This window comes from Hoplias malabaricus, chromosome 3 (assembly GCF_029633855.1).
Source record: "Hoplias malabaricus isolate fHopMal1 chromosome 3, fHopMal1.hap1, whole genome shotgun sequence".
NCBI classification, from domain to species: Eukaryota; Metazoa; Chordata; class Actinopteri; order Characiformes; family Erythrinidae; genus Hoplias; species Hoplias malabaricus.
Window position 1 is genome coordinate 68,819,300 of NC_089802.1, and position 23,177 is coordinate 68,842,476.

Consider the following 23,177-nt stretch of genomic DNA (forward strand, 5'->3'; position numbering starts at 1 on the left):
AGGACTCCTAACACTGCGTTGGCCTACCAGTGTACCAGTAACCTTGTGAGTCACTCTGGATAAGAATGTCTGCCAAAATGCCATAAATGTAAATGTACTGTGAGAGATTGTAGGGCCTTGAAGTACACTTTAATGCCCTAAAACATAAATAGGGAGCCATTTTGGATACAGCTTTAGTGTACAGCCTTCCTAGAAAAAAATCTAAAATCATTTCATTTCAGGGGAAGTATTGGAGAAACATGGGGGTGTCTACTAACATTTGGACACTGTACCAGATGCTGAAATATTAATGATCAAATAGTAATTAATCAATGAAGGACTCCTAACACATCGACTGTTAAAGTGGGAACTGTTCAGAAGTAACTTATGAACCTGACAGAGCAGATTTTCAAATACATAATTCATACAATTAATACTTCATTAATAATGATAGTGAGATTTTGCACTGATTTAAAGGGGTTGTATCTGTGGGGTCCCGTGACTTTAAGCTTTTCGACACTGTGTGAGTTGCAGAGAAATAGCCATAATCTACAGCCTTGTCTACTTAACTTTGACTGTCGTTTCTTCATTCGATCAAATTGTAAAACACTTGTTAAACAGTTTTTTTCTCAGGTTGCAGACCGTTCCTCAAGATCTACCAGGCGATGCAGCCAGTATATACGTCTGGCATATAGTAAGTACTGTGCATGCTTACGTGTATTAGTCCTATTTAAATGAGACAGCAGGTTGATGGTGTGTGTGTGTGTGTGTTACCTCCATCTGCTGAACCCTTGTTAAGGGATTAGCCTGTTAATCTGCCCCTGTGTGTGACGCTGGCCGTCACAGTGGCACACTGCAAACCCTTCTTTTCTTCCCCTGTCCTCTCCGTCACTGACAGAAATACAACAGCACGGAAATGTCCGATTACCTCACTGTCCAGCTGCTCTTCCTCCAGCACTCTCTCTGCATTCACTCCATCATCGTTATCCCTCGCAGCACAAACGTCCACTTGACTTTTATAGGCCACTCTGACATCCATTGGGTTTGGATGAATATAATGAATATCTAATGAGTGGTTAAAATTTCATATTCTGCTTCATTTAGTGAGTTCAGCACATGGTGCTCATTTATTCACCTTTTCATATTGACTGCAGGCTAGAACACAGACCATTCTGATCTTAATAGAGCCTTAATTCTCTCTCTCTCTCTCTCTCTCTCTCTGTGATTTTAACAGTAATGTTCAAGGGGACAGTCACACAAGCATCTGCATCACCATCGAACCAGGCCTGCTGCTAAAAGGAGACATACTGGTAACAATATTTTAAAATGTGGGACTTAACTAAGTTATGCAGGGGATATGTATGTGTCGTTGTGCATACAGCTTGTATAATCTCCTTAGAAATGCATGTAATGAATGAGGCACCCTATAGCAGTTGCTGAAACCAAGGTCATAATTTTTATTTTCTTTAAACCACTGTTCTGTTCTCTCTGTCTCCTGCAGTTAAAATGTTACCACAAGCGCTATCGGAACCCGAGTCGAGACGTGATCTTCAGAGTTCAGTTCCACACGTGTGCCGTGCATGATTTAGGCTTGGTCTTCACCAAGAACGACCTGGATGAGACCTTCAGAGGTTCTTCAGAACTTCTTCTGTACTTTTGTATTTACAACAACAGCAGATCGGTTGTTTTCAGTCACATGGTCCCGACGCCATGAGAAATCCAGATGGAGGACAGGAAGTGATAAACAGAGGAGAAATGTATAAACAAAAAAAATCACAACATGTTTTAGATATGATGCTTATGTTATGGGGAAAGATTTTGAACTGAACTGTAGGATTAACTGGTGTTGAGGCGGTAGAACAGTCTTCTTCTCCAGATGCTCACAGAAGTATTGAGACATACAGCTTGTTTGTTAGAAGTTGGATTGACCTTAGTACCAAGGTGCTCCACGACTGGTTTGGTTCTCTTTTATTGTCCTGTGGATTAACTCTGCAACAAAAACATTCAGCATCATGACGCCTCTCACCGTTACCATGTACTTAAGGTAATTTAAGGTTTGAAGTCTATCACCAGTGGATACTCACAGGACTGAGCAATATATAAAATACTCGTTCCTCATAGACCGCACAATCAAGTCAGTTTTCACCAAAAATGGTGCATTTAAATGGGACAGATTGCCTATTTGCTTACATTCAGAAGCTCCAAGTCTTTTAAGGTGGAATGGTATGTTTGAGGAAAAAGGTTTTGTAGCACTTTTCGTAGTGAAAATTAAGTCAATATTACTCACATATGGAGCAGGAATAGAGCAACATCCTCATCTTGGCTCATACTTTTCAATGTTTGGAGTTCTCTTCATGGTCTAAAAAACTCCAAATGCCTCTGCCATGAGCAAAGTGAGAGGGAAAGCCTAGCATTGCAGACCAAGACAGTTTGTTTTTTAGCCATTTACAAACACAACATAAACACATTAGACCAGTTATGAGCACACAAACAGACTGGAGAGCAGTGAGAAGTGGTGAGGAAATATTTTATTTAATAATTTAATAAAAAATATTTTTTGATTAAAATCCTGAATGTCACCTTTAAGGTGGAATGGGATGCTGTCGAATTAAAAGCTGACTTCAGCCTTGTGAGGCTATGAGAAGTGTGTATTGTGTTTTGCACGGTTCTGTTGGTGCTGTGGCTGTGTGCTGGTGTTATAATTAAATAAAACTTAAAATAATATCTACAAGAAACACCACTAACTTCCGTCAAGTCTGGACCGCAGGCGGCAGCTGTTGTACCGCTGTTGTTCAGCCACATTCTTTCAATTTTCTACTTTGTAAATGATACAGTGTCCTTTATCATGTGATTTATCAGTTGAAATGATTTTAAGAGAGTACAGGACGCAAACCACAGGCTTTATTAGAGCATCCTCATAGAGCTCCTTGTGTATAAAATCACTTCCTGCCCTCCATCTGCAGTTCACGCAATGACGCAATGACCTGTACTAAATCTGACGAATACAGAGCTCCACATTTGACAAAGCAGTGTTAGACACTTACTAAGACTAACCATAAAAACGTGTTCCAACAGATGACCGATATCCTGAAGACGGGAAAGTGGAGTTTATCTTCTCTTTTGGGCCAGAGAAGATCAGAGGTAAATGAGTTAAATCTTATACAATGTGGTAAAACTTTATTTTAAGGTCTGAACTTTACAGTTTATTAACTATTAACAAGCAGTTAATTCATGATTATCAAACCGTTAATAGTTATTACTTATTTGATATTAACATAATATTTGTAAGAGAGCTTACAAGTGTGTTATAAATGTATTTATATAATGCGCTGAATACTGGTAACTGAACAGAATTTCAGAGTAACCACTTTATTACAGGTTAAATTGTCTTGTAAGCTGCGAGGCAAATTCACTATTATTGTAGCTGTCAAGGAGCATATTGTGTGTTTACAGAAGTTTCTTTTTCTTCATGGAGTAAAATTTCAGTGGCCATTAGATTGAAAGACTCTTCTTTTGGAATTGCAAAATGTATTGGGTTTTTAAGTGCTTTTTAATGTTGTGGAAGTACTTCATGAAGAACAACCTACATTAATTAAATATTAAGGGATTTGTGAGACCATAACTAAAGTGTAACTAATTCACCTTTTATAACTACTGACTTACCCTTAGGAAGTGCTAATTATTGCTATAGTTCCAAAAGCACAATAATGCAGTTGCATACTACCCTGCTCATTGTAAATGTATTGCTGGTTCATAGTGATTTCTGATCAGCAAGACACTAAGACATATATGAATCCTAAGTTTTGCAAATTAGTTAATTTACTAGCACAATCACACTGTAAAAAAAATTACGGTACAAAAAACTGTGGTGTGTTGGTTGCCAGAATTTCACTGTAAAATCTACAGTAGAACTGTATATGATATTACAGTGTTATTTTTGGCAATCGTAAAATTCACATTTTTACATTTTACAGAACTGTTTGTTTTGTTTAAAGTGCTTTTCTGTTATACTGTGATTATAAGCACAATGCAAGTGTATTTAACTTCGGAATAATATTTTTTTCCAGTAAAGAGATATAAAAATTAGTGTCTACAGTATTTCACTGTTACAGAACTTTTTTTTAGAGTTTACTGTCTTTTACTGGGATGGTTTGACAGTTTTTCACCATAAAATTTACAGATATTTTTTACAGTGTACCAAATTAGATCAGTCTGGATTTAAGAATTTTTAACCTATTTACATTCTGGGGTCAGTTTGCCATTTAAAGACATTTGAGGTCGTCTTGCAATGCAAAAAGTATTTAGAACATTAGTAAATAAACAGCTAATTACCTATTTAAAGAACCGTAAAAAAACATTTTACACATTTGTAAGTGCTTACAGCTGATATATTACTATGAGAAATGGTTAATTGCTTGATAATAACTGTGGGGGTCCTTGACCAGTGAAGAGCAGGGTGACGTGGGGATAAGGAAGTATGCGGAGAAACAGGGGGGCTATACTCTGTAATTGTAGAACTACAAAATGCTCCTGTGTGGTCAGTGAAGCTGATAAATGAGTGTAGATACATGGTAAGTGTTCCTAATGCAGTGATTATTCAGTGTAAATGATGTCCAAGTTACAAGGTTTTGTTCCAACAGTCAAAGTATGTTGAAATGTAAACATTCTGATAAACCACTACATAAAGTAATAAAGAGTGTTTATTCTGCAGACAGTTCCATTGAAGGGTTGACAGATTGGGAGACATGGGGAAAACAAGCTGAATGTTTTTTAGCTGTTCCTGGCTGTTGTTGCAGCCTTACAAAGCTTCCAGACATCTTAGACAGCTTAGTTCAGTTTTTCCAACATTCTTGGGAATTTCATCCAAACTTAACAGTTTGATTCAGCCTGGCTGTTTTTTTTTTATTTTTTATTTTTTATTTTTTTTTGATGACAGTACAGCTCAGTTCCTCACAGTGGATATACATCACTGTGCAACAGTCAGAGACCGTTTCATTCCCAGTCAAAATATCAGGGCATTTAGATATTTAACAGAAAACTACACAGAAATCTCTACAACTCAAATATAATTTAAATATTTTGGTGTTTACCATAATATCACTTTCCAAACAAATCTGCTGGGATATTTTTCCACACCCACCAAAGTTCCATTTTAAAAAATGCACTTTACGTTTCTTTCCCAGGCACTTTCAGTATTGAGGTTGGAGCCCAGGGGCAGCAAGTCCATTGTTCTAAGCACTCCAGCAGATTTTTATATATATACAGATGTGTACAGACACTGCTAACTTATAACTGCCCCATTTTTAGATATATCTTTCTCTGTAGTGGCTTCATGACAGCTCCACACCTTTTAGCATTGTGTAGTTTGTATGATGGGTATTTTTTTTACTGGAAATTAAATAAATGAAGGGTGGTTTCTAGCTTTTGCAGTTTTCTCTTTACACCAAATACCACAAAATCATTTTATATATTCAGAGATTCTGTTCAGAGATTCTGTTATAAGACAAATACAGTATAACTAACAAATAGAGATGTGGGGGAAGCTGTGGCCTAAATATTAAGAATGCTGGGGGAGTAAAGGAACAGGAACTTTCACCTCCCTCAGTATTTACAGCTGAGGTGCCCTTGAGCATGGCACCCTCAGCTCTTCCACGTGTGCCGTGGCTGTCTGCCCACCACTCCATGTGCGTATCTGTGAGAGTGTGTGTGTTTGTGTGCTCAATGCGCGTGTGTGTGTACCCCAGATGGGTTAAATGTTACATTCATTTCTGGGTTTTATTAAGCTATTGTGTATTCATTACAATGCCAAACACTACAGATTATGTATCTTCTATGTTACTGTCAAAAGAAGCAAAAAAAAAAAACAATAAAAAGAAAGAAAGAGAGAGAGAAAGGCATATATAAGAACCTTGTTAACATCCATGTGGCATCACTTGCTCAACATTTCTGGAAACTTTTGGAACCCCTGGTATACTATCAAAAACATTTCCTTCAATCCCTGAGAAATAGGTTTAGAAGTTCAAGAAAGAAGACTGGAAAGGGCATGGAGACGTAGTGGGTTTATTATATACATTTCTTGTAACCCTCAGGGCTGGACCACCTAGAGAATGGTCCCAGTGTGTCTGTGGACTACAACACCCAGGACCCTCTCATCCGCTGGGACTCATATGAAAACTTCAACCGGCGATGTGAGGACAACACTGATGGTGAGAACTTTACCCGTGCTGTAACTGCCAGTTTATTTAATGTCAGTCAAGTCACCATTTATTTTTACACTTACATTTAGTTTATTTTTACATGAGTTTTTAGTGCATTTGGTTTAAGGATGTGGTCTATGGAAGGATCTAGGGTCTTTGGCATCAAGGATAAATCCTTACCCTCGATATTTTGCCACCATTTTTGATTCAGAATGATATTTTTTACAGTATATAACAAACTGGTACTTGATTGTTGTAAATAAGAATATGTTATGTTCTTAAAATTAGTCCAAATTTAGTAATAAAAAAAAAATCAGCCTAATTTTAGTCATGTATCTTTAAAGGCATTATTCATTACTAACCTTAATGAACAATAGCTGAAATGTTACATTTAAAAACACATTAACATCCACAATTATGGCCAAAGGAATATGGCCAAACCAAGGAATATGCTTGTAAAGACTGAATCAACTCCAAGATTCTCATCTTTATGAATCACTGGCCAAATGTAGATACGAGTGACTTCCAAATACTCAAAGAAACGATTCTTTTGGATTCTACCCCACTCTCGATGTTTACAGACACTGCTAATTTATAACTGCCCCATGTCGCAGGATTTTGAGAAAGAGAGTATTTTAAGATATAAATTGAGAGTGGACTAATGCCATACTTGGCCAAAGTCTTTTTACACTCCTAAAGGAAACCATAATCCCCATAATCATGTGACACAGTGGCAGATACTGTGATGTGTTGTTTGTGCCATGTGTAAAATGATTTCAGAATGTAGTTCCAGAGTTGTCTAAACAACAACTCTGAACAGAGAGAGCAGCAAATAATTGAGCACACTTTGTTGCCATGACAACAGCAAACAGAGCATTTTCCTGTTTTTATTTCCTTGCAATTTTCTGTTTTCAAATCACGAATTGAATAACAGGTAATTAGTCATTCACATTATCAGTTCATTTTTATTGAATGAGAAAAAAAGTGTAATACAGTTTGTCATAAGACTTGTCTTTAATTTTTTTAATAAATTTAGAAACGTCTTATTTTCATGATGAAAAATTGGTCGTCAGTTTATTTTCCGTCATAGTTTTTATAAAATATATTAAAACTAATGCTACAAAATGCATTTCTGATGTTTTAGTGCCTTTTCAAACGAAAGGATACTGATGTCTTCTAGTTAAGGGATCTTAGTTGTCCCAAGGACTACACAAAATGGAATGTGCACTTGTATGCCTTACCTTTCAAGGCTAGGTCATAGGCAATACTGTTTTATATTAGTGTGTGTGTGTGTGTGTGTGTCCATTATATGGACTTGTGAGTTCTATGTATTTTTCATTCATTCATTTATTCATTGCTTGAAACCACTTATCCAATTCAGGGTCGCGGTGGGTCCGGAGCTTTCCCTGGAATCACTGGGCGCAAGACAGGAACACACCCTGGAGGGGGCGTCAGTCCTTCACAGGACAACACACACACTCATACACTGACACCTACGGACACTTGAGTCGCCAATCCACCTATCAACGTGTTTTTGGAACATGGGAGGATACCGGAGCACCCGGAGGAAACCCAAGCAGACACGGGGAGAACACACCAAACCTCTCACAGACAGTCATTCAAGGTCCCTGGAGCTGTGTGACTGCGACTATGTATTTTTAATATATTAAATGATTTAATGTGAAACACCTGGTAGCTTTACTTGGAAAGGTGCTATATAAATTAGAGTTTGTTTACTTACTTACTATTTGGCAGATGCTGTGCTCCAGAGCCAATGGCAATTTCAGTCATGCAGAAAATGTAGGCTTATAAATGTAGCTCTCCAAGGACCAAAGCCTAAGGTCACCAAGCACAATGCCAAGTGTGGGCTAGCGTTGGGCTGGGGAACAGTGGATTGGACAGGATGAGTTGGAGTGGAATTTGTTCTGCAAAATGTGATCCAAACCCCCAACATCAGTAGTTGATTTCACTAATATCTATGTAGGAGGATGCAATGATTTTTTTACAGTAATGTCCTAACATCTAAAGTAATGTCTTTGTAGAGCAGTAGGGGCTGTTGCTACAGCAAAAGGGGGCCTAATTACCAATGAACACATTAAAACTAAACAAGACTATTTTGTATGTTGACAGCAACATTATTTCATATCATGTGTTAGTCATAAATTATGTTGATTAGCTGCTGCAAAACAACTGTTGCTCAGTGGAGAGATATGATGGTGCTCTGCCTCCCACCTCGCTGAGGCTTAGTGATTGGCAGCTCTCCGAGATGTTTGGCTGGCAGAAAGAGAGAAACTTTAATGACGCTATTAAGTTCCCCCTTGGTACCTTTAGGCATTCAAATGACGTGTAGTTTCATCACTGGGAGCATTTCATCAGAGCCTACGGAATGAGGTCTCAGCTGAGGTCTTAATAGCTCACTATTGAATCCAGACACAGAATCCTCATGTATTGCCACATTCATTAAGGATGTCTTGTGCTTGTTAGTTCTTGTTAGTGTTCATGTATGTTGTCCTTAAATACAGTATATGATCAGAAATGGACATTTTAATATCGCATTTAAAGCCCAGACTTGGAGCATTGTTGTGCCTTTCCAAAATACAGCAGCATACATTTCCTGGCTGAGCTGCAGAAGATGGAATAAAACGTTTTATGGAACAAAAACAAGTTTGATGGTTGAATGCTGTAGGTTTGGCTATTTTTTGTTATTTTTATGTTTCAATCACTGGGATTGGGGCATCTGCTTATACCAGAGGTGATTGCTCTAAGACTGCAAGGGAAGCTTAGTAAAATGTCAAAAAATAAGTGATCAAATATATACTGTTGTGTGTACATGTCATTGAATAAATATGGACTACAACACGCTCAACTTTTGTTCAGAATCAGCTTCTTATCACTGGTAAAGACGCGGCTTTCCTCTCAATCCTTCGCGCAGATTCACAGTGCTTTGCGTCCACAGAGTTCAACAGCGAAGCAGCGAAGTGCAGCGAAACGAGACGAGTCATTGGATAAATGCTGGGCTTTGTCCCGCCCATCGGACGCTCAGCGTCTCTGGGGGTCTATGGGGCAGTGGGCTGGCCTCGGCTGGCCCGGACACTCAGCATCTGCATGGATGATCTGTCTGAGGCTGAATCCCTTTTTGATTGACAGCGAAATGAGCGAATCAGTGATCCTTTGGTGTAAAGATCCGTGGGAGCATTACATTTTCATTCTGTTCTTTGTTGAACCAGACTTTCTTAAACCTCTTAGCAGCATTTTCTTTGTTAAAAACGACTAGCGACAAATCGAGCTTCTATTTCTGGTGGGTTTTTTGTAGCTGCTTGTGTTTGGAGACTGACTTCTATCACTCTTTCTGACTTCTATCGCAGTTTCTAGCGGGTACTGCTGAGCCCCTCCACCGTCACAAGCACTCTCTGGCCATTGAGAGGACACTAGTCAAGTCCCTGGAAAAGACGCCTTGTTGGTACGACAGGGTCACAGATCATTTTCTTGAAAAGGAATGGAGGGTAGAATTTACGTATAAATAAACCGACACATTTTATGATGTAGGCGGAAATTGAGCTTCCCCTCCTTGAAAGACCAGCATCCGCCACTGGCTTTTACCCTCTGGCATCTTACTTAAGGTCACCTCTCTTGTAGGGGTGGGCAATAAGGGCCTAAACATGTCACAATACTTCAGAGTATTTTTGCGATAATGATATTAAAAAAATATATATCAGTAAATAATAATACTTACTTATGGTGTATGTATACTTATGTAATAATGGTGATGTAGATTACAGCAGCAGTCAGTCATTTTCTTCATACTGACATCTAGTGTCCTGAATGTGTGAAAACTTTTCAACTAATAATTTAAAACATGGCTTTACAACAATTGTTTGATACTTTGTGTTTACAAAATGACTTATCACACTTATAATCATTTACAGAAATAGTCTTTAGCTGCAGTTTTCGCTCACGTCCCTGGAATACAGCTTTACTGGTTCTCCTTGGCCCATCTGGCCTGCTGTAAAGACCCACGTTCATGCCTCCTGCCAATCAGTGCTTTAAATAGTGGCTGCAGAAATAGGGGGCGTCAGTGGCTTCGTTCCCAGCCTCTGGGAGGGGGTGGAAAACTGAAACGGCTCTATCCAGTGTCCTACAAGATGGAGGGCCAGGTCAGAAGACCCCAAAACAACCACCCCTCTTCCTACTCTACAGCTTTCTATCTCACTTGTCTCTCACTCACACGTGTAACTGGACCGAAGCTGGAACTGAAGCCGGTGTGGGCAGTGATATTTGACTCTCTGAAGCCATGACGGATGGTGTATGCACAGTCAGAGCTTCTGGCTCAAACCATGCATTCACACACCACTGAGTCAATACTGACTCAGGCTAATGGAGGCTTATATACCAGCAATTAGCAGCATGCTAACTGCATACCAGTATATTCACACCCTTGCCATGTACATAGGCGAATACTAACTCTACTTCTGCTGCTGTTATTTAAAGTAATCAACCATTGTGTGCTGTAAAGCAGGGGTCCCCAGTTACTTTCCTCAAAAGGCAATTGCCATTGTGTCATTCTCATACTGTGTCATACGTTATGGGAGTCTTTATTCTGGTAGTCCTATTATAATCATTATGGTGATTAATTAGGTACACACTTAGAAATGATGGTTCTACGAGAGTTATTTAGTAAATAAACACTAGAAGAACCTTTTGCATGATTAAAGGGTTTCTTGCATTGTGAAGGGGATCTTCAGAATGATGGAGAACATGCTATAAACGGTTCTATATATCAAAGGGTTTGCAAAGACATTGATTGGTTTGCTTTTTTCTTTTTGACGCCAGTAGCATTCAACACTGTCACATTGTTTTTCTTTTTCTATTTCCCTTTGCCGGCTCAAGTCCGGCCTCCATTTTGGCTCAGCAATTACACATCGGAATAGCGCTGGTATTGTGAGGAGTTCTCAGAAAATAGTTTGTTAACTCTTTTTGTCCTGTGATTACTGCTTGTGTTGTAGCCTGTATCCTGGATGAAATAGTTATATAATCAGCAGCACAGAGTGTGTCAGATGTCAAAAAGTGAGAGCAGCAGCGCTATTGGTTTGGATGCAAATTTGCCTGTCAAAGCTCAAATTGAAATTATTAGAATTTCACACACCAAAATATGAAGACATGAACCCAATGTAACAGCAGCTGTGTTGGCAATGGTGGGCCACATTAGGGAACACTGCTGTATAGTATGCTTTGTAGAAGGGTTGGGCGATATGACTATCACAATATTTCAGGGATTTTGCCAATAACGATATTCTTCGTGATGTGACAAAACACTGCATTTATTTTATTAAATTGTTTGATCTATTATTTCACTACAAATATTATAGTTTATTACATTTAAAAGATATAAATATAATACAAAAATATAAACAGCACATGTAAACAATTATACATAACGTTAACCTTAAAGTTTTACAGTAAATAACATAACAGATAAACAATAGGTCTTATTAGTCAGTGGATTCTGTGTTTGGGTTAGATCTCATTGGCGGTTGAACTTTTCTCACAGTATTTTTGATTCTTGTCACCTTTATTGTACACCTAATATTTTGTAACCAAACCACCTTCACACACCTGAAGTCACTCCCCTTTTGGAGCAAATTCTTCCACCGCAGAGTGACTTTCCACCGTATTTGCCGCTGTGTCTAAATGAACGTATGCCGTATTAAACAAGTCAGAATGTTACTAATATCATGATACTGGTTTTATTTGAAAGTTATATCAACATTATTGCAAACCATTATATATGGCACAGCCCTACTGTATAGCACAGAACGTTTTGTTAAATGTTAGTGTGTGAGTGAATGAAAAGTAAACTCCTTGAAAAGCACACACCTTGTTTCCTGACTACGCCAGTACCAGCCAGTTTGAGTTGTCACTAAAGTATTGTTAAATCCACAGAACCAATATAAATATCCCCACTCTGTTATGAATGTGTAATCACCTAAGAGATAATGTACTGTTTCAGCTATGAAGATGCATATCAAAATTACATAATGACAAGCAATTGCATGTCTATTCACCACACTGTGGTAATCTAATCCACTTGGCTTTGTGACTACATAACCAGTAATTACATTGTTATTGCTTGTGTTGTTAATCTGTAACTACACGATTAGCACCCTGCTATCATTTCAATCAAGGCATTTCATACTCAGTAATCAAGCAGAGTGAGCTTCTTCCTTTAGTGGCTCTACACATCATTATCAGTAGTGCACACATCCTCCATAAAAGAAGGCGTGGAGCTGAGGAGATTGAGAGAAGCAGAAGATTGCGGTCATTTGTGAATTAGAGAGTGCTAGTAAAGTGCTGGTGTTTGCAGTTTGGCCATAATTGGATGTGCTGCTTCCCAGTTTCTCAGCAGAAAGCTGCGCCAAGGCTTTTCATTAATCCCCAGCACCAGAGTGCCAGAGCTCCTTAGAACACAGTGTGACCAGTGAAACAACTGGACCACAGCAAGGGAAGGAGTCCAGCACCCACTGTACCTCCAAAGAGAAGTGGATTTGCTGGGTTATATATTGCTGACCCTACTGATGACATTGCTATTTGTCTGTGTCCAGACTTATTCTGAAGGACCTGGGCCCTAAGCCTTTACTCCTGGTCAATGCACTTTATTCCAATAGGAAGGTTTTAATGGAGAATTCTCCTGAGAAATACTGAAGTGCACAGTTTATGCAGTAAAACTACATAAACTCAAAATAAAGTGTTTTGATTTTACATTTTAGGCTCAATCTATTACTTATTTTACACCTTCGAGTGTCACCTTGTCCCTTGGATCTGAGTTACAAGGTGTAGTGGGTAAAACCTTCCCCTATGAATTGGGTCAACCGATCATCAGTAGATAGCTCTGCCAGTCTGCAGTGATATCAGAGGGGTGATAATGTTAAGTAACTTTTGGAAGTGCAGCAAATAAAGGGCATCATATCCTTTCAGAACGGTTCTTATATTATCACCTATCTGAATTCAGCTTTTAATTGCTTCACCATTTAAGTTGGAACTGGATATCAAGTCATCAAGTCAAGTCAAGTAGCCTTTAATTGTCATTGTATCCTCACCATTTGCTGCTCTAATGTCTATTTTCTACCTGAAACTGGTCTTCTGTTTTACAAAGCCCCAGTGTCTGTAAGTGGCTAAAAAACAGTGTCTCAGTCTGGAATGCTTTCTCTTTCTGCTCACACCAAATGTTGAAAAGCATGAACCAAGATAAGGATGTTGCTCTATTTCTGCTCCATAGGTGGGTAATATTGATTTATTTATGCTGTTTTGGTCACTTAACTTGGAAATGACTCCAGATTCGGGAAACAACTTGAGTTACAAATGACTTTCTGTAGTACTTCAAACAGTAAATAAAAACTTACAGACAAGTGAAGCTTCAGCACTGAGCTTCTAAACATAAACAAACAAGAGAGAACAGCGTTTCCCCACAATCGTAGACATTGCCTTTTAACTGTCTCTGGCCCTTTACACCAGCCACCAATGAGTCATTTGACCTCTGTAAGTGCGGTTCTACTCTGAGGGGTGGGTTCAATCCCTGCTTTAAGTCACTGTCTGTAAGGAGTTTGGTGTGTTCACTCCTTGTCTTTATGGGTTTCCTCCAGGTGCTCTGGTTTCCCCCAACAGTCCAGAAAACCATGTTTGTAGGTGAGTGACCAGGTGAAGGATGAGTGACCCTGTGATGGATGGTGCCCTGTCCAGGGTGTGTTCTTTGCCAGATTCTGGGTAGGCACTGGACAAATTGCGTCCAAAGGAATGACTGAGTAAATGAACTAATACAAACTCAAATCATTTCACCATAAGTCGGGTACTACTTTTATATTTAATGTTACATATTCTCTACTGCACAAAAACAACAGATCACAATCTGTCTGTCAAAGCTCTTTATAGATCATGTGCATAAACTACATCTAGTCTACTGTCTCTAATTTTTCTTAACATTGCTGTGAGGATTTTAATCAATTTAGCCACGAGGGCTCAATGAGCTACTGATGTTGGAAAATTAGTTCTGGATCTCAGAAACCATTCCAACACATCTCAAAGGTATGGGATGGGCTGTCTCCACACTGTTGATCTGTCATGTGATTTACAGTGAGATTGTACCAGTATTTTCTTCCATTATGTTTATTTAAAATATTATTACAAATAATTCAAACATTGAATAGGTTTTATCTTGTGTATTAATGACTGAACTGTTAACCCATCTCTGGTCCAGTGTCTGTTAAGTCGGTGTCCATGAGAGCATGGAAAAACATAAGGAGCCTAACAGGAGGCATCCTAAACACTACCAAAAGCTCATTTATCATTCGCTACATTCATACATACTTGTCTCTGTGTGCGTTTTCTATGCCTCAAAATAGTTCCATCTCTCATCCATTCCTTTGAACTGACCTCAGCAGAAGCCTTTAGAGCTTGTAAACAATGGGCAGAAATGGACATACAAGCCACAGCCATGGATCTATCATTAGTCATTCAGGGCCTACACAAGACTTTGCCCAGTCAGTGCCCAGCGGAGTCTATAGCCTTGCCAGTTCTTCAGATCCGGCCTAAATTTGGTCCGAGCTCACTTGTTTGGATTACCTCACTCATCTGCTCACATGTTAGAGTACAATAATCTCCAGCATGGCCCTAAATAGAGTTGTTCTTCACACCTGTGCAGCAGATCACAGCAGAGCCGGCCCAAAGGGAAGGGGATTGTTAATGAAGACGGCCAAGGAAGCCTTGGACACAAAGCCCAACACTACAGTGATTTCACCACCGTTGCAGGACACTGTTAAATTCCACAAGAGCCAGCTCCTATATATTATATAACCTGTATTGGTTTAATTTTTCTTTATATTAGACCGTCTTCACCATCTAATATTTCTAAGTCCAGAACATTCTGATACTTATTGAGCTGTTGCAATTACACTACACACTTAAAAATCATTGTTCTTTAAGGGTTCCTTAGTAAAGAAAATGGTTTTATAGAGAACCATGAACATTTAAAGAACCCTTTGCATGATTAAAGTGTTCTTTGCACAGTGGAGGGGTTCTTTAGATTAGTAAACACTTAAAAATATTGGCTCCAAAGGCTGTTTATTAAAGGAAATGGTTATTTGCGTCATGAAAGGGTTCTCCATATTAATGGAGAACGTGCTATAGATGTTTGTATAGCACCTTTTAAAAAAGGGATTTATATGGCACCAAAAACAGTTAATCAATTTTCACGATGTCAAGCGTAGTCATAGAATGGCCGTGGTGATGGGGCGGAAATGTGGCTATAAATCACCGGATGTAGTGGACAGTGTGCCTCAGGCTAACAGTGCTTGCTCAGGTCCAGTAATAGCTGGCCATTCAGGCAGCTGTCTCTGGGGTTAAGACCCCCACTGGGCAGTGGGTGCCACCAGGTTTCAGTGTCCATGCTGCTTTCATCACACCCTCCTGAGCTAGGGCTAAAGTCACCGGTCAGATATGAGGCGTTCCTCACACAGACGCATGCCTCTCACATGAGCACTTTGATGGAGGCAAATGGTCTATGTGTCAGTGTCTGTCACTTAGCAGTGAAAGTTTTTAGAGTTAATTACTCACTCACGTTGCTGTCTTTTGAAAATCTCCATTTTCTCAGTTTTCACTTTTCTTTTTCCAAGCGTGAATATTTCCTGAAACGTGACCTGTATTGACATCAAATTACAATAAAATTAGCTCTAAGCTAATACATAATATTTGCAATTCATACATTAAAAACATGTATGTGAAACTTTTAAAAGGCACATATTGTTTATTTAATTTTTTCATATTGTGAGAAAAAGACTCTGTTGAGATATATATATATATATATCTGATACGCCAAATTTGGTGGTTAATCTGGAATGTTAGGCCTTCAGTTTAGCTTCCATGTGTGTGCAGTTTCCAACCAAAATTTCATTGAAATTCATGTTTACACTCTTACATTTTGATGAATCTAAATGAAGTCAATTACAAGGTGTGTTTTAATAACCTGATCTCTTCACATTTTTTCTGAAAACTGTCTGTTATAGAAGCTACTGCTAGTTATTTTTGTGTGTTGGTCTAAGTTAAAAACCCTTAAAATCAGTTAGATTTTCTGTAGACCATCATTTATGTCAGAGCTGTGTGTGTGTGTGTGTGTGTGCGAGAGTGTATGGCCATGGCAGAAGGATATATGACAACTGGGCCTTATTTACAGCTTCTTACGAATGAATTGATGTTTGGTTTATTTTAACAAATAAGTAATTCCAAGTTTTAAACTTTAGAATATTACTAACAATGAACCCTCTGAAGCTGTAACTACACTGAAGACAGGACAAAGCTTTAACATTATTATAAAGACATTTTAGTAAAGTATTAATATGTTTTAACCATTTATAGAGGAATTGTTTGTGTAAGTGAAAGAGAGAGAGAGAGAGAGAGAGAGAGAGAGAGAGAGAGAGCCTTGTTTACTGCCAGAGCTCCCATATTTGGCTGCTACGCTGCCTCATAGCATTTTTAGAATGACTGAGAGAGAAGTGTGTGGTAGAGAGAGAGAGAGACAGAGAGAGAGAGAGAGAGAGAGAGCTGAAGTGTGTGACAGTGCAGTGATTGAAGTGAGGGTGGATACATGGACTGAGACACACTCAGGCTGGAGCTCAGGAGCTGGTGAGCAGTGAGAATATTTGTGTTGTTTTTACATTGTATTTAGTGTCATTATCAGTAATATGCCTGATATCCTATGTCTTGATGTGTGTAAGTGTGGTGGTAAAAGCAGTATTGTGTTACCATGCACCTCTCCCTCTGTGGGTGTGTGTTTCTGTGTCTCTGTAAATTTGCTATACTCAAATACAGATTTTGATTTTTCTTAAAAATTATGTTAATGTTAACGTTTCGGTATTTTTATATATAAATATTATTATATTACCTACTTAAGTGGAGAGGTTTGTTCTGACAGAAGTATTTGGAGAGTTACACCATTTTCATTATTTGGCCTCTGAACACCATCGCAGTGGATTTGAAGCGCGAAATCAATGTGAAATGTGGACTTTCAAATTTAATTCATTACTCCGTTAAACATTTCGGGAGTACAGCCATTTCCACAGGCTCAAAAGCAATTGGACAATGGAGAGATACGCAGTTTAATGGCCAGATGTGGCCTATTTCCTCCATATCTAATGACGAATTAAGGAGCTAGAAGATCTGGGGTTGCTTCAAGTGTTGAATTTGCTGTTGGCAGCTGATCATAGGACCTCTCGTATATGCTCCAAATGGGTTTCAGTGCAAGTGCAGGAGGTCAGGATTGAGCTGAAACTAAAACAAAACAAATCCATCATGAGGCACCAGAAGCTTTAGAAGGGGACAAATCAACACTTTGGTAAATTATTAAAAAAAAAAAAAAGCTGGCAAGCTCAGAATTCTTTCCCTGATAAAGAAAAACCTCTTCACAACATCAAGCCAAGCCAAGAACACTCTCAAAGAGGTAGATACATAATACTGTGCACAGGAGAAAATGAGATTTAAAAAGCTATTTGTCTGAGCAGTGTGGATTTACTTGTTTAAAAACAAACAAACAATAAAAAGCCAAATATTAGAATAAAATCATGTAGCATTATTACAGTAACAAGTGATATTCTGTATGTGAATGTGTGGATTTAACCCTTTCTAAATATCTCCTTGTGGTAATCCAATATTATTTGAGGTTATCATTAAATGCCTAGTTTTACAGGTTAATAAATGTTTCATCATGAAATGCTTATTGAGAAGATAAAATATTTTAATAATAATAAGGAATAATAACAGTGTATTTGTCAGAGCATGTTCATTGCTTACTGTGGACAAAAATGAAGGCAGGGAAGAAGACATGCACTATAAAAGCAGCTGAAGACAGCTGGCAAAAGCCTGGCAAAGCATCTTAAGGGGGAAAACTCAAAGCGTCCATGTCCATGGGTTCCAGACTTCAGGCTGTCATTTAATGTCAATGGATGGCCTTCAGGAATTATTTTACACTATTCTCCAGCCTAGATATTTTACAATATTCTACACTTCAGTCTTGTTTTAAATCCATTGTGTTCGTGTACAGAGGGTAAATTATGGAACCTGGGTCGCTGTTAAATATTTCTAGACTCAACAGATTATACTCTATATGGACAAAAGCTTTAATGGTGTCCGATTCTAAATCCTCAGGCATTAATAGTTGGTTCCCCCTGTGCAGCTATAACAGCATGTTTGGAATGCTGCAGTTTGGCGCAAGCAGTGTGATTTTGGAGCACCCCTACCCTGTAACTTTTCATGGCCTGCTATTTTGTGGCTGAGTTGCTGTGGTTCCTAAAACTTCAACTTTTCAGTAAATCCATTCTCAGTTCTTAATAGAATATTTAGGAGGGAAGATACTTGCAACTGTGGCATCATATTTAGAGTACCACACTCAAATACCCATTGAAATGCCCATTCTTTTGCTAATGGGAAAATGCAAGGCTCCGTACTTGACTGTATACACTTGTGGCAATGACTGAAACACTTCAATTTAATGATTAGGTGGCCTGTCCCAATACTTTCTGTCCATAATATTTATAATTGAATAACTGTTCACTAGAACCTATACACAGCACTGTTACTGAATAAAGTTTTAGCAAATATTAATATGGCATATGACTCCTAACTTCTGAACTCAGAATATATTTACTTTTTAAAAAACGGTTTTAGTGTATTCCTCTTTGGACTGAATGCAGAGAGGGGCCTGGTTTTGGACAGAAGTCTTCAGCTGTGTGGCTCTGTGTGAAAATGTTATTTTCAGGGAGTGGGGGTTAAACTGAGGTTTTAATCAGGCATGCGGTCTGGCTGTGCTCGATTAATTACAGGATGAAGGTCTTCCTGCTCATTTTTAAGGCGAGCGGAATAGGTTTGTTTCCATGTCAACAGAAAGTTTACAATAAACACTTCATACACAGTCTTCAACTGTTTTTTGGACAGTCATTTTTCATGAGCTTGTTGGTAGCCCACAGCTATTCAAAGCCCTGCCGTCTTCTCCAAGTCACTTAAGTATGTGGGGAACCGCTCCTGGGGTTATTCAGTTACACTTTACTGTAGGTGTCCATTCATAAGCCTACATATCTCCTACTATATCTCCTACATAAACCTCTCATGACAACCGACAGAAAACTGCATACATATCGACAAAGGAGTCATAGTTTCAGCCTAGAAAGTGTTCAGTCTTTCCTATCACTCAGATATCACAAAGAACAAGCTCTAACATGTTACTCTAGGTCAGAGATCTTCAAATCTGGACTTTGATTAAGGATTCAGGCCAGGATTTAACAAAGTCCAGCCTGTATGACACTATAACAAGTTAGCATTATAACACCAATATCATGACACCCCAGGACTACTCAGGGACTGCCAAGGGGGTTGTTACACCCCCCCCCCCCCCCAAGGTTTAAAACTGTAGCGCTAGTTAGAGGTGACATGATAAACTCTTTAAATGTACAAGTACTAATACTGATATCTAAAGTGTCATCTGCTATTAACAGCTCACAATTACCTGCTGATACTGAACCTTAAAAACATAGCCAATCTGAATTCAATTTCAAATTCTTTATTGATTTGTTCCAGACCCGAAATGTGTTCCTTCATTTTTCCCATCCAGTATCCAGTCTGATATATTCTGCTCATATTGACCCATACTGTCGCCATCTGTGACTATATCCTTGATGTAATGCAGATTAGTCTCTTTCTTTATAGAATCATATGCAACTGTTCATCATTCTGGAAACCAAGGTTCTTAACTATTTCTTAACAGCTTCAGGGGAATGTGTATTTGAAACAGATAAAGTGTTGAAACGTGTGAATGGGAGAAGCATGGCGGTGCAAGAGTTAATGTCATTGTCACACAGCTTGAGGGTCCTGGGTGTGTGGGTTCAATCCCCATCTCAGGTCACTGTCTGGGAGGAAGGCTTTGGTGTGTTCTCCCTGTGTCTGTGTGAGTTTCCTCCCACAATTCAGAAACACTCATTGGTAGTTAGATTGGCTATTCAGAGGTGTCCTTTAGTGCGAGTGTGTGATGCCCTGTAATGGACTGGCACTCCGTCCATGGTGTGTTCCTGCCTTGCACCCAATGATTATAGGAACTCTTGTCTAGCATGAATGGATGAATGAACATTTCCTTTGTTGTATGGAGGTAGATTTACAAACGCTGACTTATGAGAGAGCAGATTCCATATAGAAATGTGTGATCTCTCGTTCTCTCTTCTTCACAACTTGGGATAATGCAAATAATATTTATTTCATATATTTTCTATTTCCTGGAAAGTCTCTTTACATTGTTGCTTTCTTGGCAATGCCCCTTGTTTTTACTGAAGGATGGGACGTGTCTTCTCTTTTATAATCTCCTTTATTATAATAAACTTTATTTTTGCAGCATTTATAACCCTCTGCAAACATTTTACCTGCATGTGGTGAAGCTTCTTCTGATATTTTCTGTAGCAGTCTCTGTATGGATGCTGGCACAAACAGTATATGGTTGAAGGTCGTGCCACATTTCCACAAATGGTATTAACAGCCTCGCCTTCAACAGACTTTTCAGAAATTGTTTGTGAATGGTCGCGGTGGGTCCGGAGCCTACCTGGAATCATTGAGTGCAAGGCAAGAACACTCCCTGGAGGGGGCACCAGTCCATCACAGGGTGACACACACTCACACATTCCCTCACACTTAGAGACACGTTTGTGTCGCCAGTCCACCTACCAACGTGTGTTTTTACACCATGGGAGGAAATCGCAGCACAGTGTGTAATCTCCTCACAGACAGTCACCTGGAGCGGGACGTGAACCCACAACCTCCAGGTCCCTGGAGATGTGTGACTGCGACACTACCTTCTACCTTCTACCACCTGTGATAGCATTCAGCCATGAGTATATTAGATACATCAATTAGTAATCAGTGAGTGATATTGAATGATTAGTTTTGAATGCCACTACGCCATTTGCAGGACATTTGTCATTGTTCATGGTGATCTTCGCCTTGTGTATTTCTTCCAGAGCATCCCAGTTTGTTCCACAGTGGGTGCACCATATAGTAGCCTGACTCACTAATTCTAAAAGGTGTCTCCAAACTTTTGGGTAGACAGTGTATGTACATGGGACTTGATATCCATATCGGCCCGCCATTCTGGTGTCATTGCATCCCTTCTTACAACATAGGGTTTCTCTTTTATTTCACTACCTCACCCCTATTAATGTCTTGCTATATATGTCTGTCTGTCTCTCTGTCTGGCTACGTATATGTCTAGGTATATATATCTCTTACCAGTTCTTGTTCCCTGCTACTGTTTTTTTTATGTCTCACTTCCACTTTTCTCTGATCATGTATTGACCATGTGATCATCATATTATATAGCCATGTCATACTGTCATAGTTCATGCAAAATCAGACTGATATTTATTTATTTATTACAATTCTGATTCACAAAATCTTTCAGAATCCCTCTATTGTAGAAAAACTTCCCAAATCTCAGTGGTCTGGAGAGGAACCAGACCAATACAGTCAGCATTCCAAGCCCCCCACACAGAAAGCTGCTATATGAAATGGTTATGATTATGTTGCCTGATGCCTGAGACACTGTTTTGTTTATGTATGTATGTATTAAGAGATAAGATTATTGCCTGAAATCTACTTATCTGTTATCCAAAGTCTTCATTAAGGTGGACGTCATCGTACTTCCTTCTGAAATGAAGGGTAATAAGTGGTAGTTTGCTTGTAACAGTTTCCTCGCATCTGGGAAAATTTTACACTTCTTGTTTGAACATTTCTGTGTGAATTTGATAGCATTCATCCTTTAGAGCATTAGTGATTCATTCTGAATGTAACAGATGGTGCTCCACAGCTCTTGAGAACACAGATGCAGTGCTTCGTTACCGGGTTCTCGGAGGATTTCTAGAAATCTAGCCGATGCTTAACATTGACCTTGGTGAATTAAGACTCATGTGCAGTAGCTTCAGAACATTTAATTTTATTTCAGGGTATTTTAATGGAAATTAAACAAAAAACACTACATAATGTACGAGAAACTTAAAAAGAATATTGTCGCTGTCCAATTAAAAACATGTATCTCCATTTTTCTCAATATTTAGTTTATTACATATGACATCATTGGTCAGCGACAATATGTATATATTTATATATATGCAGATGGACTTCAGACTCCATTTCAGAGATGAGCTGTCATCAGACCCATCCAAATAGGTGTCTGCTGAGGTGATGTGTTTGCTATGGGTCTGTTTCATTCCCAGAATGACTCTCTCTCTCATCATTCCCTCCTATAGTCTGGCATCACTCGCCCATGACATCACCCTGGGCTCTGACCCAGTGCCATGGCTGTTGCTAGTTAAACTGAGTCAGACTTGGCCAGCTAACACAGTAACAGCAGGGGTCACTGGCCACTGACCTCAAACTAACAGCTACTGAGAAACGCCAATTTTATTCCGTGAGGTCATTTGAGGTTCTGGTTCGTAATGTGGTATGTATTTGGTCTATGAATTGGGAAGGAATATTACATCCATAGAACCTCATTTGTTACGTGCCCTTGGTATTGTAAGTAGGGGTCTATGCAGCCTTCGTTTGCATCTGCAAAGCCTATTATACTCTCAAACATCAGCAGAGGAGCGCAACATGTCTAAATGTTTCTAGATAAAGCTGTAATTTTAAGGTTAATATGCTACCTAGTGTTCTTTTAGATGCAGTTTGTGATCCAGAACTCATCATCTAACATCAGTTCCTGACCTCACTAACGTTAAAGTGGATGTAGGTAAGCAGATGTTCACAGCAATGTTCACATTAGTGGGCAATGTTTGTAGTTGACAAACTACCTATAAATTATGTTGATACTGATACATCTGCTAGATAATAACATTAGATGATTTATTACCAACCAATATATTTGTAGTACCCTAGTATTACATGTATGTCTAGTGTGTCCAGTTGCTCTCTGATGATGTTGGACAGTAA

General features: G+C 38.9%; 1 protein-coding gene across 2 annotated transcripts in view; it reads left to right on the plus strand.

The window, feature by feature from the left end:
- Positions 1–23,177, plus strand: part of tns1a (tensin 1a) — a 76,576-nt gene that overhangs the window by 19,921 nt on the left and 33,478 nt on the right. For both annotated transcript variants that reach the window (XM_066663280.1, XM_066663282.1), the window contains exons 9-13: positions 613–673; positions 1,214–1,289; positions 1,481–1,610; positions 3,055–3,120; positions 6,069–6,185. In XM_066663280.1, the coding sequence (XP_066519377.1) occupies positions 613–673; positions 1,214–1,289; positions 1,481–1,610; positions 3,055–3,120; positions 6,069–6,185 (450 nt within the window). The remainder of the gene's footprint in view (positions 1–612; positions 674–1,213; positions 1,290–1,480; positions 1,611–3,054; positions 3,121–6,068; positions 6,186–23,177) is intronic.